Here is a 19,723-nt window from a genome sequence, read left to right as displayed (position 1 = left end):
CATGCACAGGGAATGAGCTGAGTAATGTGGGAAACAAAGGACTGAAAGCACTTCATGTTGTATTTGACAACATAAAAATAAATGTGGTGGAGCCATTTTGAATGGACTTGATGCTGCAGTAGTTTTTTTGTCAGTATTTTACAGGCTTAAACAATCACACATTTGGAAATATACAGTAAAGCTTCATTGTTAAAGTATAGATTTGAGCGCATTCATATATTAGCGGCCATATATTACTCTAATGGGGTGAATCTTTTCTTCTCGTTAATTACCAACCGCCTATTTCCAATGCGTCTTTGCAAATATTGAGAATGTTTGTTCTTTGTCTCCAGACAGCTTGAACATGTTATCACTCACCCAACTGAAAGTCATTCCTCACTATATACATGTCATGTTATATGTAAAAATGACACTTTAAATTAAATATTGTGGCGCTACAGAGATGTCCCACTCCTCAAAGTCTATGGACTTAAGAATACTTTTTGATTACAATCATCAACAGATGCCGACAAAAAAGTGTCACTCCGAACATTTTTAATGTCATGAAATCAAAATGAAAAATGAGAACAAATACGTCAAAATTAGCATTCCCTTGACAAGCGCAAATCACAATGCTATAATAATATCAGTCGAAACAAACGCAATCATTTATTTTCTCAAAATTCTTCATTGATGGGTAGCCCCTTGTTCGCATTTTTTCGGTGAATCAAACAAAGTTTAAAAAAATTCCGCTTGTTGATTAAATGGAAATAGAACAAAGAATCTTTTGTGTTCTGAACTTATCTCTACATTAGTGGCTTCTCAAACTGAGACGTTTCAGTGGAAACAACGTCTGCTCTGTGGTGTAGAAGCAAGAGTCGCTGCAATGAAGTCACCTAAACAATACAAGTTTTCCTGAGAGTCTGTTTTAGTAACTGTTGAGTAAAACTAACAGCAGACAGATGAATCCAGGGCAATTATTATCACTGAAAACATTTCAAGTCATAAAAATGTGCATAAATCTATTCATAAATCTGTGTATTCTCCTGTCAAACAACGGGACTGACAGCTTTACCATATGTGACTATTTTCTGCAAATGTATCCTGCAAAGGGAGTTGTAGGACAGCAGTAGAAAATATAACGCCTATAGTCAAAGGGACTTTTACTAAGAGTGTGGAATGCAGGGAGAGAGAGAAAGAGAGAGTCAGTTGAATCCTCTGTCTACTGCCCATCACTGCACACATCGAACAGTGATTCTGGCTAACTACCAAGCTGACGGAGAGAAAAATTCCCCTGCTGAGGCATTTTGAGCAGCATCACAAAAACCCCTCTCTCAGTTGAGCGTAGACGCTGTGACAGCTTTACAAAACACATCGTAAGAAACAGGGGTGTGGGTGAACACGAACGCACGCGCACACACTCAAACACACACACACACAGATGCACCAAATGAAAGAAAGAATACCTCGTTTAGCATTACTTCCTCTACTCCTAATCTGACAGGTGTCAGCCATGAGAGAGAGGAGCGAGAGGGAGACTGGCACGCTCCCGGAACACCTCACATTTTCTCTCTTTATTCACTGGTGCGATCCTGACTTCTACAAGAAGCAATAAAGATGTAGGAAGTGATGCGTGTGTGTGTGTGTGTGTGTGTGTGTGTGTGTGTGGTAGCCTCCTCTGTCTGTCTGTGGCACGTCTGCACCAATTTCCTGAGAAGTGTTTTGAGAAGAGGGATGAAAGCGAAGGATGGTTCTCTTGCTCCTCCTCTCCCACCCTGCATTCTCTCTTTTGTCTCACCGTCAAGCCTTCTATGAAAATCTGTCTGAAATAAGGCTTTTCAAGATAAAATATATATTTATATAAAATAAAATAAACAGAACAAAAAGAGAGGAAGAATTAGAAAGAGAATAGGAGAGGCAGAAAATGAAAAAGATATAGTGCAGAAAAGAGCTAAATGTGACCGACTCACAAAAGCAAAATTGTAGCGTTTTTTTGCTATTTTTGACAAGAAAGAAGCATGAAAGAGAAGCTGCTTGACCTGTTGGAGGCAATTGTATTTCCCTAACTCCTGTCCCCGTCAGTAACGTTGCCAGTTCTTGGATTGAAAAACAAAACACTCGAAGACTACATTCATTCAGGAAATAAACAGACTATGATCAAGTCATTGTTCAGTCTCTGCATGTCTTGTTTTCTAACTTCTTGTCATTCTACACCCTGCCACTCCCCCATCTGCCCTTCAGTTTTACCAAGTTTTCCCACATGTTGCATCACCCAATGTCCCTTATCGCCAGCGGTGTGATGGTACCTGGAGCGGCAGGGGGTTAGGTGGATCACAGGGGGAAAGCGGGTTTCCTCCCCTTTGTCTTTCACTCGCTTTTTAGTTGATTATAGTTTAAACTGACAGAAAAAGAGGTGGATGTAAATTCCACTCCAATGTCCATGTACAGTATACGTTCCAGGTTTGTTTCCTTTTTTTCGACAGATTGTCTCGTGCTCTTCCATCTGTCTGATTACACACTCGTCCTTGACACCTGTCTACACGCACACACACACACACACACACACACACACGCACACGCGCACACACACACACCTTATTTGTTTGCCTTTGCCGACTGGTATTGAACTTGAGTGATGCTGATTTCCAGCCTGTTGCCTCAGAGTGCTGCTTTTGTGTCCTCGTTTATTTCTGTCCTTTTTTGAAAAGGAGCAAAAGAGGGGACGGAGGGTTGGAAATAAAAGGAGGCAACCAAAGCAGGACATCTGAAAGGGCAGATTAATTCAGCTACTGTATACAACAACGTAAACACAAACGCGTTCCACATATGGAGAAGGAGGAAGCACTAAAACGCATCTCTTACAAGGCACAAAGGTCACACTGACACATTTCCATGTTTTTCCTCTACCTGAGACTTTATAATAGAAAGAAGTGTCACTGTACAGAGGACTCAGCCTCGGCATTCCCCAGGGAAGCCTGCAGGTACCAGCCTGGGGCCAGATACTCCTCGGCCAGCTCCACAGCTCTGGGTCTGACAGGAATATCTGCAACTATGTGTCCACATTTCTTTATATGCCTTCCTGCTTTGTCTCCTTGTTTCAAAAGGAAAAAGTGCTCCATACAGCCAGTTTGTTAAAACACGTTAAGCCCCAACTTCACATAAAGGAATCACGTCAAATGGATTTTCAGGACAACTGTGGCCAGGAGAGACACTGACCTTAAGTGCCTGCTGAGCCCAACACGAGGAAAGAAGAGGAACAAATGATTACAGAGGGGAGCAGGAGCGAGCCGGTAGACCTGAGGATTTCAGATGTGAAAATCACTGCACAGGCAGAGAATTGCACTGACTTCATTAAAACATAATTGAGCGTGCCTGTGATCACACGTCTCCCCTTTAAAGTTGAAACAAACAGCTCATTGGCCAGCAGCTCTTGACATTTCGCTGTCAGATCTCAGCGTGATCACACCTGGGCGAGTAAAGACCACTTGGCATTTTATACGGAGTAATAATTAGGTTTATTTTTTAAGAAGATTTTTTGTAATCACGCGCAAGTGTGCTGTGACATTAAGAAGGTTGAGGATTTATTTCCTGGCGTCACAGTTTACAACCTGCACTTGTGCCATTGTTATACACTCTTGACTGCATGTGGCATTTTAGAGCAATCAATAATCAGGCGTGCTATGTTATTTTGTTTCTTGTGAGTGATTTATTACTCTCCGTCTTAACCTAATGGCGTGAGTGGCTTTGGCTGCAAATCAGCTCCAGATACAGCCATCGACATCTACATTAAACTCGGTTTAGGAGGGCTGCCATTTTTGTTTTCTACTGTTTTTGTGAGTTGCTAGGGAATAAAGTTCAGAGTTGTTTGTGAATACTTTCAGCATTTCTTTTCTAGTTAGGGTTGTTTTGTTTGTTACAGCCTGGACTTGCTCCCTGAAGTCAAATTTTACTGCCAAGTCTGGTAATAAAAGACTTGATCCAGCTGACTCCTCAAAAATGTTATCTGCTTTTATGTAACTTCTCCTTTCCCAAAGTCCAGCTAGGGTCATTTCAGGAACTAAATATTACTATTACTACTATTAATTAATTAAAAAAAAAAAAGTTGAGTCATTCGCAGTGATCTTCAGCACTGAGATAAACATTTGATGGTTCCAATTCATCTGTCATTGTCAGACTTTAAACAAACTTGCCTTGATGAAAATGCAACAGAGAGCTTGGTGACGCAGCAGTCATGTCATACGTGACTAATGTTTGAAATTGCCAAAAACTTTTAATTTTCCAGTCAAATGGAACTGACATTTTCACGCTTCCTGTACGTCGCGAATGATTCAACTACTGTTGCCATTCGATTCCTTCACTGCATTGCCTTGTTAATAAGCCGACTTTTCTGCCTCCAAGTGTTTTAATTTTTTTCCCATAACGTCAACATAATTCTTTTCATCTCTGATGGTTTTATGCTCACATTGAAAGTCAGAAGTATTTCTTCGTCCATATTTCAAGACGTGGATTTTGTAATGCCTATATTCATACCTGATATTCATATATTCATACCATCCACGAATTTGCACATGCTCCCTTTCCTGGCGAGTGATTTTTATGATCGGAGGATGCATCCGCAGCCTCCTGGCCCTCAAAGACTGACAGTTCAGCCACAAAGCGCATCAGGAAGAAATGGATCCATAACTGATGACAGAAGCAAGCAGATTGCTTGTCCCTCTATATGCTAATTTGTGGAGGAATTCTTACAGAAATGACAGATACACACAAAGGATTAAGATCACATACAACCTCAGAATGATTCCAGGTGTTATTAGTGCTTGCTTAGTAGGAATAATAGTTCAGTCTCTGTCTTTGCCCCGGTTGTCAAAATATTCCTTTAAAGTTAATAAGACAGCAGTCGCCACCTTGCAGCTCTCAGTCTTGATAAAGCTTGTGCACGTTATTCTGACAGCTTCAGTGAACTGACAAAAGCACTTCAGGATCCTGGGTTTGTTAAGCAATGTTGCTGATCGCTGCCAAGTCAGTGGTGCCAAGGGTTTACAGAGCTCTGGTGTGCAAGCATGAGCTGTGCGTGCCGCCATGTGAGCATGTGTCTGCCCGCAGCTTTTTGAAATGAGATTTATCACATATTTTTCACAAGCTCCTACATGTCGGGGCCCTGTCCAGCGGGGCTTTGTGCTCACAAGCTCAGCGGGGAGTGTTTGATGGACGGCATAATGACCGAGTGTAACATCAACACAAACACAAATGCAGAGTAAAACATGCAGCGGCATTTTAGCTAACACCTCAGCATCCCCTCTGGTGCAGAGTTTACTCACGTAGGACGGTTGCGTCTACATCTAGCAACCATACATTTCAATATTCGCTTGGTTATTTGTTATGAATGCAGACATTCCAAACATCAGAATATCTTCCTGCTGACAAGTTAGCTCCTCCCTGAGCCAGATGTTCCAGCCGGTAGTCACATCATCAGCGTGAGACCTCTCAGGTGTTCCAACCTGTCCGTCTACATCTCAGCCTGCCAGTCTGCTGTCTTGTGCCAGGCTTACGCCCATGTTAGTTAGGAGAGTTGAGGTCGGCACTGGACTGGAAAGGTTGGTCTTAAGGCTTTGTCCACACATCACCACAGCTGATTGCTCCTGTGGATGGTTGGGATTCTCAGCTAAGATGGGGATTACTGACCCATGTCGGCTTCCCACCTTTAGAGCAGACACTTTGGTGTTCACACAGTCTGACCTTAGATGCTCCAGAGAGTTGAAAAAGATGAGTGTGATTTAGTGTGCTTTGTGTCAAAAACCCTCAAAAATAGTTAAGCAGTTAAAGGTTGACTCTAGCATTTCACATTTTAAGACAATTCAATGTTCTCATCAGACTAAGCAATACCAGACTGAATAGTACATGACTCAATGTTCTTTCTGCTTCTCTGCACTGATGTGGATCCATGGACACACACCACAATGCTTATTCTATTTTAAAAACCATGCTTTAAAGCAGCTGCTGGTGTGAAAACCACTGGCATAATCAAGCTCCCAATCGTTTACCTGACCGAGCACATCCGGCCAGCATAGAAATGATAACAAATATCACTGAGGTGAAATGACTGACTGATCTAATAGGATAAGTTAGATGATAATACCTGCTGAAAAATCTCTGAAAATCGGTCTTTTGTATCTTTTTTCGATATCAACAATGTATCGTTGACTTTGTACGTTGTACAGAATGATCACTCAGCTCTGCAGTTCCTCACAACACTGCAGAACATTTTAGCATTTCTAGATGCACTCATATGGAAATTCTGCAACAGTACAATGTGTTGCTAATAAACGGTAAGATATTTATTTGAACTTGAAATGCCACTCAAATATATCTTGCATATCTTACTCCTAGACAGTTTCTTTCACTGTTTGAAAACAAACCACCCATGCTCAATGAAGTCTGAACGTTCAAAAGTTCTCCTTCGTGCTTTAATAACCTGTTTTCGAAGCCCATCTGAGCACTCTGAAGTAGTTCCCTTATCATCCAGCAGAGGGTGATCTAAAATTTTCATCAGTCTGACCTGGTGCGCGCCCTTTGATTTATCAGTCAACGAAGTAGATGACATAAGTGGGTAAGTTACCCAATCAGCACCCCGCTATGTCTTTACGTCACATTTTAGTCCCCGCTCGGCTCGCTTGGAACCCCAGCAGAGCAGGGACCAAAACAGAAGCGGTTAGTATCATGTTGGGGCCAGTGGAAATGGCGGCAAACCGACCTGTCCCCACCCGACCTGAGCCAAAGTGGGCCAGTGGAAACGCGCCCTTAGCTAACGCTGTCGAGCAAATGGAGGACGGTAGCGAGCGGAGCCATCCTGAATGGACAATCACAACTTTGTATTTGAATGTATTTGCATGTCACTGATTAGTGACAGCCCTAGCGTGTGACGCGCCAGTGCCGGACACTCACATGGAGAAAACTGTGGTGAGCCGTGCAGCAAAGCGCATTTAACCAGTGCACAACAGATAAACATTGGCCGACTGGCGTCACTGAACACCACCTGAAATGTCAATAAGCTGATGCCAGTGGAGCGTGTGAATATCAGCTGTGACCAATGTTGAGCTGATAAACGGGTGCATCCCTCAGCACTTCCTATATTGTTTTCAACTTTACTGCTTGGCTTTGTCTCCCAGCTCTCATCAGTCCTTTCAACATTTGAAAATAATGGTTAGTTACAGCTTGAGGCTCAACTCTGTTCTTAATTTAGGGTGTATTTTGGGTTCTTGTGAATCAGTGCTGCCAATTACAAATAAGGAAGCAGTATCCTGTATGTAATTTCCTCCTCAAGAAGGAGACATAATACTAAATCTATTTTTATTTTTCTTATGGGTGGGAGAGGGCAAAACCATTCTAATTTGTAAACAAGTTTTAAAAACTCCAGCAACTCCAATTGCTGAAATTTCAGTGTACAGTGTACAATCGAGCTGTTTCATTCTACAGCTCAATAGATAACATTCCAGGCTACAGTCCACAATCAAGCTATCTCATTGGGCTATGAAACAGGCTGAAGTTTCCATTGTGTCAGGGTAGTTAATAGCCCCAGAGACAGACAGAGCCAGCCAAGAGAGGAGTTAGGGCTGTCTGTCAGCCCCTAATGTCTGCACACAACAGCCCAAACCCAAACTGACAGGCACACACCATACTGACAGCCCACTAACAACACACTATTGTTCACCCACAAATGGCCAGGACACACCTTTCAGTGTCCCGAGAGAGAGAGAGAGAGAGAGAGAGAGAGAGAGAGAGAGAGAGAGAGAGAGAGAGAGAGAGAGAGAGAGAGAGAGGCATTTAGTGCAAGCCTCAGTCGAGCCAGCAAATATTTACAACATACACACTGTATGTGTACCACAGTATGGTGTAGTATATATATATATATATATATATATATATATATATATATATATATATATATATATATATATTGTCTGTGGTCTCTGCTAATAATGTCTGAATAAAGGTACTTCACACTAAACCTAAAACCTGTACACTTGAGTACTACAACGTGCCTGCCAATGGATCTGAGTTTACACTGTAAACAGGACAATGTAAAAATATTTCTGAGATTCATCAATACTTTTTGCACTTCCTCTTTGTTCTCAGGTCAAATCCCAAAGTAAGAACTCTTGACGTCTCATAGGCAGATATGCAAACCATGAATGGGTTCAGTGGGACTTGAGCTTAGCTGTCCGCCACATTACTCTGATTTAAGATCCAACAGGATTCATCAACACACTGATATGATTGATGACCTGGCTTTGACTGTTCGGTTGCAACAGCGTTGCCTCATCCTCACATTTATACTGTCATGGCACCTGGCGTTAGTCCTCTGATTACTAGACAGTCACTCCCAGAACACAATGGGAATGAGGAGTGATCTATTGCATTGTTTTGCTTCACAGATAATGGAAATTGGGGTATTAAGAACCACAGTGATCCTGGTGAAGCTTTACGTTGTGATGTGTTAATGAACAAGGAGATGATGATAAGTGGGAGGCCAGAGGAGAAGACAGAGGGGCGGATGAGGAGAGGAGCCACTGTGGTGGGGACTAAATGCAGGAGCTTGTTCAAGCAACGACTGACTTGCACTAACAGACTTCTATTTGTCATGGTATATTTTTCTCAAACCTAAGTGTATTGGAAAGGATATGATAAGAATCTGACTCACCTACACACACACACACACACACACACACACACACACACACACACACACACACACACACACACACACACACACACCATTAAGCTGGACACACCTCTCCTCTAAACCCCATCATGCTCTTTTTCAATAATGGACTTTTTTCTCTCCACACTGGCACAAATCCTCTCCCTTAACGTGCACCCCCTAGAGACACAATTTACTCAAAAAAAGTTTGCAGATGTTATTTGACTCCAAGCGGAATCAGACACCAGGCGTCTGGTTTCATGGGAAGGATAATGAGACGGCTAGTGCACGCCCTGCGCCATGTGCAGATGCTTTACCCAATATAGAGAAGCGGATTGTCATTGTTTTGCACATCTGCATTTTGAAAATTAGTGTGTATAATAGCCCTCAGAAAATGGTTGAGCAGCATGAGCTGAGATAATGATGATCATGCTGCTTTCCCACTCTGGACACTCTTGTGAAGGTCACAGTTTGAGTGAATATATCCAGTTTCTTGCCTCCACTTTCAATGATGCACAATCTGCCACCGGGGCTAGGGTGTGGTCCAATCAGAAAACATACGTCAAACAGTGCCAGCACACGCGGAGGCTTCCTCTGATGTCAACCCTACCTTCTGTCGGATCTGTTCTTCCATCTTGATGGGGGAGCCAAACTCAGCGACTTGGCGGACTCCCTCGCTGGCGTAGCCTCCATACTCCCACAGCACGTAGCCTCTGGAGTGGGACGCACCAATCAGCGCCGACCAGTGGTTGGCTCGTCCTGGGAGAACAGAGAATTTGGGTTTGAGCTGCACGTATTCTTAAATTAGGAAGGAAGTATAGAGAAGCTGCTGTGATGAATCGCCTGTTGCCTCTCTGGCTTAGTCTTTCACTACTTTAGGCTGATATTTGTGTCATTAAGATTTTAAAGATAACTTCATTTATCAATAGAATTCCCATGTTCTCATTATTTGCCTTTAATCTCAGCTTGAATTTAACAGTATTTTAGTGTAATATTATCCTTTTTCTTATAAAAGAAAGACTTTTTCTTTTTAAAAAATAAACTTTTATTCTTAATGTGGCCCTAACACTCGGTCGTAAATACAACAATCTTTAAATGTAGTCGTTTTCCATGTTTGTGTGACTGCAGGTTGTAATGTTCTTACAGCTTTGTGGAATAAAACCAAATGCTGACACATCCGGATCTGTTTACAGGGTGGAACAGAAATCTGTTTAAACATGAGATAACTCGCTTTTTGCGCCTCTGCTGTGAAATCCTTCATGTTTACGATTAATCTCAGCACTTGGACTGTTAAAACTGACCCTGACTGTTTTTTTGTACGATAAAGGCAGTTGCTAATGGCTGGAGTTACACTGACGGTCAGTCTTTTCCAGTCTTCTTTCTCTCTTCTTGGAGCACCTTCCTCCTGCACCTTGGTGTGATGAGCATTTTGAGCAGCACTACATGCTAGAATGAGTTTCCTCTCAAATTACAGGAGGAATAAAAGTGTCACAATTCTTCTTATTCACAAGTCACTGTACCATCCACATAATGTAGTTTAAGCTAAAAATTACTGCATAATGTTGCTCTAACACCGCAAGGTAAATTTTCATGGATTCCTAACATCCAATGAACGCATACCCTTACAGTGCGTTTCTGATCTTGAACCTCACTCTGCGAGTCAGTGTGGTATCTTGGCGAGCAGAGCAGAGTGGGCGCTGGGAGGAGAGGTGCAGACGGGAGGGAGATTGAGTCAAATGAAGCAGTGGAAGGCATTTTGGTCCTAGACTGTGAACAGACATCTCAAAACCACATCTACTCCACTAAAGAAAGTAGTTGTCATGCTGAATCAACACATTTTATGCTTGTTTTTAACCTAAATGGTCAATGTGCACACTGTGTATGTTTGTGTGTGTGTGTGTGTGTGTGTGTGTGTGTGTGTGTGTGTGTGTGTGTGTGTGTGTGTGTGTGCGTGCTTGTGTTGTGACTCACTGGGGTAGTCTTTGGGATGCACTTTCTCTGACCAGTTGCCATAGAAGGTGAGTCTGTACTTTGCTGTTCCACAGGCGCAGCAGTCCAAGGCGGGAACTTCAGTAGTTTCACCAAACACTCGCTCTACCGACAGACAGGCCACGAGATTGACGGGTAAAAGAGACATTCAGCCAGTTGGCCAGCTCCAACTCAAATGCATGAATTATCTGATTATAATGTGGAGTGAAAACCAGTGAAAATGTCACACAATTACATCCCTGGAATAAACAGGTAGCTGACACATTAGCCTTGATGTAGACGCATAAATATTCATGATGTGCCCTCGACCAATGTTTTGCAAAGATAGGTCAACAGGGCCAACTTGAATATTTATGAATCAGCAAACTACTCAGACGAGATCCTCTCTTGACATCGAGGTTGTAGTGTGATGAGTTGAGGACACCTAACTTATGTCAGTGAATTGAAATAGCGAGCGAAGACTGACCTGCATAATAGCCTGAGAAATCCCATTTTGCTGAGGAAAGGAACGTTTTGTTACAGTAAAATTTCTTCGGGGATAAAAAAAACGATTTGTCTACACCTTTACTGTCCAAATCAACACGTGCATCAGCGCAGTTCTGCCGTCTTTGTGTCACGCAAGAGGTTATTTGAGGTTTTCTGCCTCTTTTTTTTTATTATTGTGAAATCGCAGGTAACATAAAAGCAGCACAGTTTGAGGCGCGGTTCTGTGGTGAGCTACATAAGACTCCCAAGAGATCATGATTTGTTGTCCTCTTTCTCTCTACTTCTGTTCGAATCATATTTTTTAAACCTAGTAGGGAAGACTGGGAGTTGCTCTGCTCCCCAAGAAGAGGAAGAAGAAGATGGCACAGCGATGAGTGGTCAAGGATAAAAAATGAGCAGCTGGCAGGGGAGATGATGGGCAGCTGTCATTACCTTTCTCACACAGCCGAATGGTGAGAGAGCCTTCATCCTGGAAATAGATGATTCTCTTCTGGACAATACTGGCCCTGGAGAGACACACGGGAGTTGCGCAGAAAAAAAAAAGAAAAGAAAAATGTGAGAAAGATGAAATTACGATAGGAACAAGGTTGGGTGGACACAATGGTGCAAAGAGGGCATTAGGTGTCTTTTTTCAATATCTAATCCAAGTAATCCTCTTCAAGCAGGGAGGGTAATGGGTTTCCCCGAGGTTTCACAATGGACACATCTTTTCACAGAAACAGCACCAAATTCTTTGAACCACATAACACAATCAAGCTGCTGCAATGTGAAATGTAACAGAGCAATCATGCCCACCGACATGCAGAAGAAAAGACCAGACAGCTGGAATTAGAGCGGGTCTTTACGAGGGCCACAGACAAAGACCACTTCTAATACTGGCTGAAGATTCAACTGTCCCCATTCGTTAATCTTTTTTTTTCTTTTACATTTTTAGGTAAAAATTAAATTCTGCACACCACAAAGAAGGAAAAAAAAATCTGTCAGGTGATCTCTGGCCTTTATATGCAAAAAATAAAACCCCAAACAATGTAGGAACCCCTAGAAGGAACCTGCACCCTGCTGTGGTCAACACTAGCCTTGCACAGAATACTGCTACTACTGAAACAGAACTGCAGTACTGGAGTACTCCGAATGGTACTCTAATTCATTTGGAAAAAAATAGTACTTCTTTTCATTCCGTTCACTTATGCCTTCCTAGCTCCCCCTAGAGAACAACTCTGTCAGCTGTGACATTTTGCTGATATCAACAGTCTCAAACATGAACCAGGACACGAGTGAGTAAAGACAATAGCGACCGCCCAGCCCTTAGCGGCCCCTTAGCCATCCCTTAACAATCCCTTAGCGGTCCCTTCCTTTGCCTTTATGCTGAGCTGACTCTGCATTCTTGTGTTGATGGTTCTGGACCTTCGAACTCATTTCATGCTGCAAAAACATTTCTGTCTTTTTTTTTTTTACACGGTGCATTAAAAGATTAGAATTGTGCCTGTGAAACTTTGCATTTGGCTCTGGGATCTAATTGCTAAGATCTATTTTACATCGAGGGACAATTCCCTTTCAATCTTATGAGGGAGCAAATCAACCCTGGAAAATCCACTGTAATCCTTCAGTTTGCTACCTCATACAAAATTAAGCACGATCTATCTCATGAATGCACTCTTGCTTCCACCATGTGCAGGACTTCTTTGCTCACATCAAACCACTTCATACACCTCGTCTTTGTTTTACAATTCAGAGAGGCTACACTTTATCAAACAAAGATATTTTCCTTTGGTAAGTGAAAGTATTTTGTTTTCACAGTGTGTTAAAAGTGTTACTGCCTTCACAAAGATGTTTCTCTGAGTTATAGTATCATATCCAGGCATAAACCAAACTGATTGTTCCCAAATTCATCTATCTATGTGAGGTACTGTGCACCAGTCTGGGCTTGCGAGGGAAATCGATAGTTATCAGAGCTCTCGCGACCGCACATCACTGAAAGTTTTGTTTTCAGACTCGATATTACACTCTCAGCTCGGGAAGTACTGAGTCAGGGTTCCATCCTTTTACCAATCCAGATTCGTCCCGTCAGGTTAAAGGTCAGCTGACGATAGCAAGCGATGTTAATATAAAGTAAAATAGACAAATTCCTGGAATTGTTGGACGTGTGGGGGTTCTTGTGAATAAGAAAAAGAGAGTCTAGAAACAATGTAAAAAAAGAAAAGGAAAGGAGACGCAGTACCTGCCAGACCCACATAAGTGACTAACGGTAGTAAAATTATTACATGACCTTGAAAAAAATCCAGACTTTCAGCTCCTACATGAATTGATGATGTTGAATTATTGGTATGAGTCATGGACAGATGGGCTGCATCGTTTAGACACAGGTAGAGAACAAAATAAAGATTCTGCTCTTGAAAACTCCAGCTCTGATGTTGAATGCAGTCGGAAAATGTTCTCATCCGTGGCTGCTCTGCAGCGCCTGCTGCTGGTCTTCCCTCGTCTTGTTGTGCTTCTTTCTCATATTGGTGCCGAATGGACTAGATGGTTAGTACCGAGTCTCTCAGAGCATTGCGACCACATCCACCTTTATTCGGAGGGAATAGAGCGATGTGGAACCAAGTAACCAAGTATGGACCTAATATAAAAAAATATACATATCAGCAAGAGCTTATTGATGAAACGGTAAAATGAGAAAAGTACAAAAAAAAAAATCCTAGAACAGGAGATTTCTTCCCCCAGCCAATTTAAACACTGGAGCTCTGATTCCTACTGTAGCACCCCTGCCCTTCAACTCGCACATGAACCGGCGCTCCACCTGCACCAGCTTGGGTATGTTGATGAGGCCGGTCTGGTGCAGCCATGGTGTATTGCTGAGTGGGGACATCAGACAAAAAGAGGTTGGTCTTTGGTCAATGTTGTTATGTGTGAAGTGCTATTCCAAGGGTGCATCAACCACATGAGCAGTCCCTCAGCATTGTAATATCATTCTATTGATGTCCTGAAAGATGGAAACACCGGCTGCCACTTCCTCCTCTCCTCCGAAGGCTTCACTGGATCATTGCTGCGCTCTTCAATGAACATAAGACGTGCGTGCGCACCTTTACCTGACACACGCCAAGGTCCGCTTCTCCAGATGAGACGCCTCACTTCGCTGATTGGTTTGAGTGATGTCACTACCGATGAATAATCAGGTGTCTAACGACTGCCCCTCAGAATACCAAAATGAGGCTGAAAACTGCCCAAACACATAGCGCCATCCATCGAGCGCCATCCATCACTTCCACAGGACCCACAAAATGAAGAATTATATTTATTCAAGTTTCTCTTTTAGGTGAACATGTTTACTGTCTATTCTTGTATCAGATGGAAAAGTAACTTCAAGCACAACAGGAACAGACAGGACAGGATTTTTTTCCCCCAACCAACATAAACACAATGCAACACTAATAATACAAGATGATTAAATCAATAGTCAGAGTGGTGTCTCTCTGTTCCATCTGCTCTCTCCTCTTTCACTCCACTGCTCACATTCAACTCAAACACCACACAATAATTGGCTGTATCAGAAGCTATCAATTATAGATACAGAGACCATTGATCGTGTACGCCGGCCTGCCTGTCACTCTTGTTGCTGCTGTCTGACTGAGAGGTGAATACACATGTTTTCCGTGTCTGCAGCCCACAGTGTTGCTGCTGCTGCTGCTGCTGCTGCTGCTGGTTATCGTCACCTTTGACAAATTTCTTTTTCTTTATTTGAGCAGACCAAGGAGAGTTTATTGTATTATTGCTGCCTCACGCAGGTGTAGTTTGTACTATGGATCAGGAAGACCTCAGTCTAATTTCCATTTCTCTACTATTTTAATTTATATTTTCTAGTTTCGCAATATCTTCCTGTTTTGTTTTTTTTTCAGCATTTTAGCATTGTGGAGACATCATCCTGCTAAGCATACTAGGATTATACCAAGACAGGCGGTCGGTAGTGGAAAAGAGAAGGATGACATCAGATAAAGAGCGTTGCAGTCTCCAAAAGAAGAAGAGGGTGGAAACAAAATAAACATACATGCATTGTTGAGTAAAATGAATAACGCACTTCCACCTGTTTGAATGTATCCGGTTCTCCATAGGCCTGGAAGTGGAACACTGACAGAGCATACGAATCCCCTTTGAAATAGTATAATAACATAATAAGGTGCTCACAGCCGGACACCACCAAGTACCTTCTCCAAAGCATTAAAATACATCACGTCTGTCAGCTGCTACTCACACACGCACGTATCGAATTCTGCTTCCACGTCAGATATATGTACTTGAATTATTAGCTCGAAAAAATGTCCGAAAAATTGACCAAAATAACAGCAATGGATGGTAAATATATTCATCCACTCGCCCCATTCTAAATCCTAAGTTTGAAAATTTGGTTTTATTGTGTGTTCGGTGCACTTTGTTGGAATTATTGTGCAAAATCTATGGAGATGACTTTCAACAAACTTGGTGGAGGGATGCAGACGGAGCCAAAGAAGAACACGCTCACTTGTCTTTGTTCAACGCAGCAAAAAGTTTGTCTTATTTTTACATTGGCTTTGGCTGAGTTGCCTGACTTAATAATTCATCACCAGAACTGAATTCACACTTCAGGACTTCTACCTTCGATAGGACGGCAGAAAATCTGATTTGGATGATTGCAAAAACCATTTGTAGGACCAACAGGTTCACAATCAAATTACTTGAAATAGTGAAAAATGGTGCTTTAGAAATTGTCTCTGTAAATGTATTAATGCTTATAAAGTTTTTATTGATTCAAAAGCAGCATGGAAGGGGCATGGTCCTCGGAGAGCAGCACCTCATCAAGCGCAGACACATAAAAGTGGGTTATGAAAGTGAGCTTAACAACACTGACTTGGAGACAGAGAGGGGACTTTATAGAAGAGTTATTGCTTATATTGCTTCGATAAATCTTCTACAGACTCTGTGGTGCAATATACTCTGCAACACGGCTCGACTGCTTAGCCAGTAGACTGACAAGAAAAAGGGAAATACAGTATAGACGGGATTATTGCACTATCTTGGCTACGATGATGTCAGTGGTCACTTGTTATACTTGTGGAATACATTAATGATCTAACACCACAGCAGATCTGGACGTGAGGACAAATGATTCCTTATTGTCAGTGAGGGAATAGCCTCGTTCTTGGCTGGACTCTTGTTTATTTGAATTAGCAGCATAGAGAGTGAGACCACTGGAATCATGCATTGTGCTGTCAGTTCATAAACTGGTTTCAACCACAAGGCAGAACCTCACTGTTTCTCACCGCGTGAAATAAAAAGAAGAAAGAAGAAATCTGTTCCTCGGATTATTTCAGACAAACTGTAGCCCAAAATAATTAACCAGCGGAAATTTTCAAGCTGGCTGCAATAATAAATCAAGCAGCTAGTCTTCCTGGGGTCCAAAACAAAAACAGAAGTACAACCAAACCTTTCACCAAAACTCCCTCAACCCCATTCAGCCCCGACCCACACACACACCATCAGCTCCTGTACAAAATCACACTGACAAAATCAAATGAAAATGAAAAGAAAACAGAATTAATTTCCCATACAATTAAAGCTGCTACGTAAAACAACTGGCCGCACATAATCCTGACCACCTCAGGGTACGGTAACTTTTGGAAATGTAGCAAAAAACAAAAATGAAAATGTCAATTATGCTATTTTTTTTCAACTGTTAGGACAAAAAACACTGGGCGATACAATGCTGCCAAAAGATGGTGGTATAGGCAAAGTTACACAAGTAACAGTAGAAGAAGACCTGTATGCCTACAAGTAAGAAATGGAGTGAGGTTGAAATTTGCTTCCATGTGCTAACTAGTAGGACATGCAGCATTCTGTCTGCAGAGACAATCAGGGACAGGGCTTATCGACGACGGTACAGTAGGTAAAGATACACATTTACTCTTTCCCAAAAAAGGCAAAAAAACAACTTGAGCGAATGTCAAAATTTTTCGGAGACACTGAATGAAGTTTTGAAATTCCACAGTTTCCATCACCACGTTCTAATTCATCAATATACACAACAAAATACTTGAAATTGAAATATTTGAAATATCATGCTTGGTGGGGTTTGATGAGTCGGTCAAAGAACTGCTAAGATGGGATTTGGAATGGTTTACGAAAGTCTACCAAATCACATACAAAACCTTCCAATACTGTGACATCAATATTTGAGATATTTCTTTTTAATCACCAAATATAAACATCGATAGGGATCAAACATGATCATGAATATCCGTGAAAAGCATCCCGATCAATAATTTTTTTAAAAAAAGGACGTTCTTTTTGTGTTTGTTTTCCTTGTGCGTCAGTGAACACTCCTTTCCTGTACCTTAGTGAACCCTTACCCCACCCTGCGCTGGTCCATGTGGGACTGCGGATGATGGCGATGATGAAGATGAACTGGGTTAAACCTTACCAAGCTGAGCCAGTTTGAGTCTACTGAGGGCAGAATCTCGTCTAAAGCTATATCCCCTTCGACAGAGAGATTTAATCACAACTGTTTCCTTTTCGACCTCCCTACTGATTGTGAGCGTCTCTCTGGATAAGCTGGAGAGTTTGCCTCTTGTTCTCTTACTAGCATACCCACACATACATCCTGTAGGCTTGACGGCAACACTGAATGAATATAGAGATTCGACGCTGCTTTAAATAATGCTAAACAAACCAACTTTTGAGCTTGTGGAGGTAATATTTTCTGCGATACTCTGCTTGTGCTCAGGCAGGATACACAGGCCTCTCCTCAGCTGACACAAATCAACCTTTCACCCGTTCCGTCCAAATCTAAACGTTTCCATTTGTTTGGAATTTGTCCTCCCACAGATTTTTTTTTTTCTAATTTCATATTCCCTCTTCTTCCTCTGCCCCAATCTGCTCAGGTTCCTATTAATCATATTTCCAAAGGCATGCCTTGCCTCATGCATTATAGATATCCCACATCTTAACGACATGCCTGCCAACTTCTCTCCTTCTCCCTGGAGGTTTGGCCGTGCCCCACCCCCCTCCCATCTTCAGCTAGCCGTTTAGATTCATGCGGGGGGGGGGGGGGGGGCAGAGACACGCTCCAACACATACAACTGTGTAACGGCTCATGTAATCATGTTTTTGCTTCATGACAAGAGACCCTGACTGCAATAAGAAACACCATCCGGTTACTGGCAAAACAAAGCGGTCCATCACACTTATGTTGTCTGGTTATTTGAACAGCAAGAAAAAAGATTAAAAATATGTGTGAATTAGCTTGGCGCTCCGAAATGAATCATTTCTCTTTATTCAATATGGGAATCTGACAATGTTGTTTCTCTGTATTTGACTGAGAATTGAAATAAATTGTCCACAAGTGTTCGTAGAATATAAATGATATCAGCAATTATTTTGTGTACAGAAGAAGGAAAGAATACATTTCTTCTGATAGTAACAAATTGGCTGCTTATTTGAATTTGGCAGGAAAAAGCTACATAAATGAAGATATAAAAACAATTAGGATTTTATGGGTGAGCACTACGAGGCATTATTTTGAATTGTAAGGGGCATGTCTCATTGTGTAAAGTTTAAATTTAATAAAGAACTCCAGAGTGATTTAACTGTTGGTTAGCACTTTGATATGGTTCGTTTATTGCAATCTGTATTCATTTAAGCGAGGTGAGAGCAATGGATGCTCCTCCGCAACATCTTAGAAAGGCGACAGCAATATGCCCTTTATCGCTCGCAATCCGACTGGATGTGAGAACAACCAGTGTCTCATTATCTAAACTTGGTGAGTCACAGGAGTCATTAGTTCAGAGAGAAACTTTGGCTTGACAGTAGCTGGAACTGATCAGGACCCACAGTGGAAAATTTAAATTAAACTGAGGGAAATGTTGGGAAATGAAGAGTCTGACGTGCGCAATTTCTTGGAAGAGAACCCGCAAGCTGATTTACAGCAGCTGATTCCACGAGTTCTGGTGGTTGGAGGCCATATTTTGTCATGCTGATACAAACAACTGGGACAGTGTGATGTTAGAATAAAAACCAATGGGAGCCATGCGCGCGGCAAGTGGGGAGCCGACTTCCTACTTTCAGGGCCTTGTCGCACACATACACACAGGGCACTACTACAACAAAAAAGGTATTTTTGACTTTTTATCCCAATTGTACATTGCTAATTCTATGCTATTTCCAAGCTGTCCTGATGAATTGATCTCGCTACTTCCCCCCAGTCCCCCCCCCCCCCCCAAAGGTGCTAGTGCATCAACGAGACACATTCGGCGACTCCGCAAACCTGGACCCAACACGGGGAACCAAACAAGCAGACCTTGTGTCGGTAGGTAACGTAACAGATCGCTGGACTACCTGCCTCCCGCCATTCACAGCATGTGGGTCACTGTGCGAATGCAAACCAGCTCTCAAAAGCACAGCATTTTTCCTGCTCATTATTCAAACAGTAGGATGCACCAACACGGGCGAGGACACAACTCTCTGCTTGTTACACAGCAGCACAAACACGCGAAAGATGACAACTAACAACGGGAAAGATAGTTTTTGTGCACATCATGACTGCTTTCC

The 19,723-nt window shown here is 42.2% G+C and overlaps 1 protein-coding gene across 1 annotated transcript in view; it reads right to left on the bottom strand.

The window, feature by feature from the left end:
* Positions 1–19,723, bottom strand: part of spon1b (spondin 1b) — a 93,189-nt gene that overhangs the window by 43,033 nt on the left and 30,433 nt on the right. Inside the window, exons 4-6 of the mRNA XM_086208555.1 lie at positions 11,585–11,658; positions 10,649–10,771; positions 9,288–9,436 (exon numbers count right to left, since the gene is read on the bottom strand). Coding sequence (XP_086064681.1) covers positions 9,288–9,436; positions 10,649–10,771; positions 11,585–11,658 — 346 coding nt within the window. The remainder of the gene's footprint in view (positions 1–9,287; positions 9,437–10,648; positions 10,772–11,584; positions 11,659–19,723) is intronic.

This window comes from Aulostomus chinensis, chromosome 7 (assembly GCF_037954235.1).
Source record: "Aulostomus chinensis isolate RoL2024-O1b breed Wild chromosome 7, RoL_Achi_v1.0, whole genome shotgun sequence".
NCBI lineage: Eukaryota > Metazoa > Chordata > Actinopteri > Syngnathiformes > Aulostomidae > Aulostomus > Aulostomus chinensis.
This window is presented reverse-complemented; position numbering and strand designations above follow the sequence as displayed.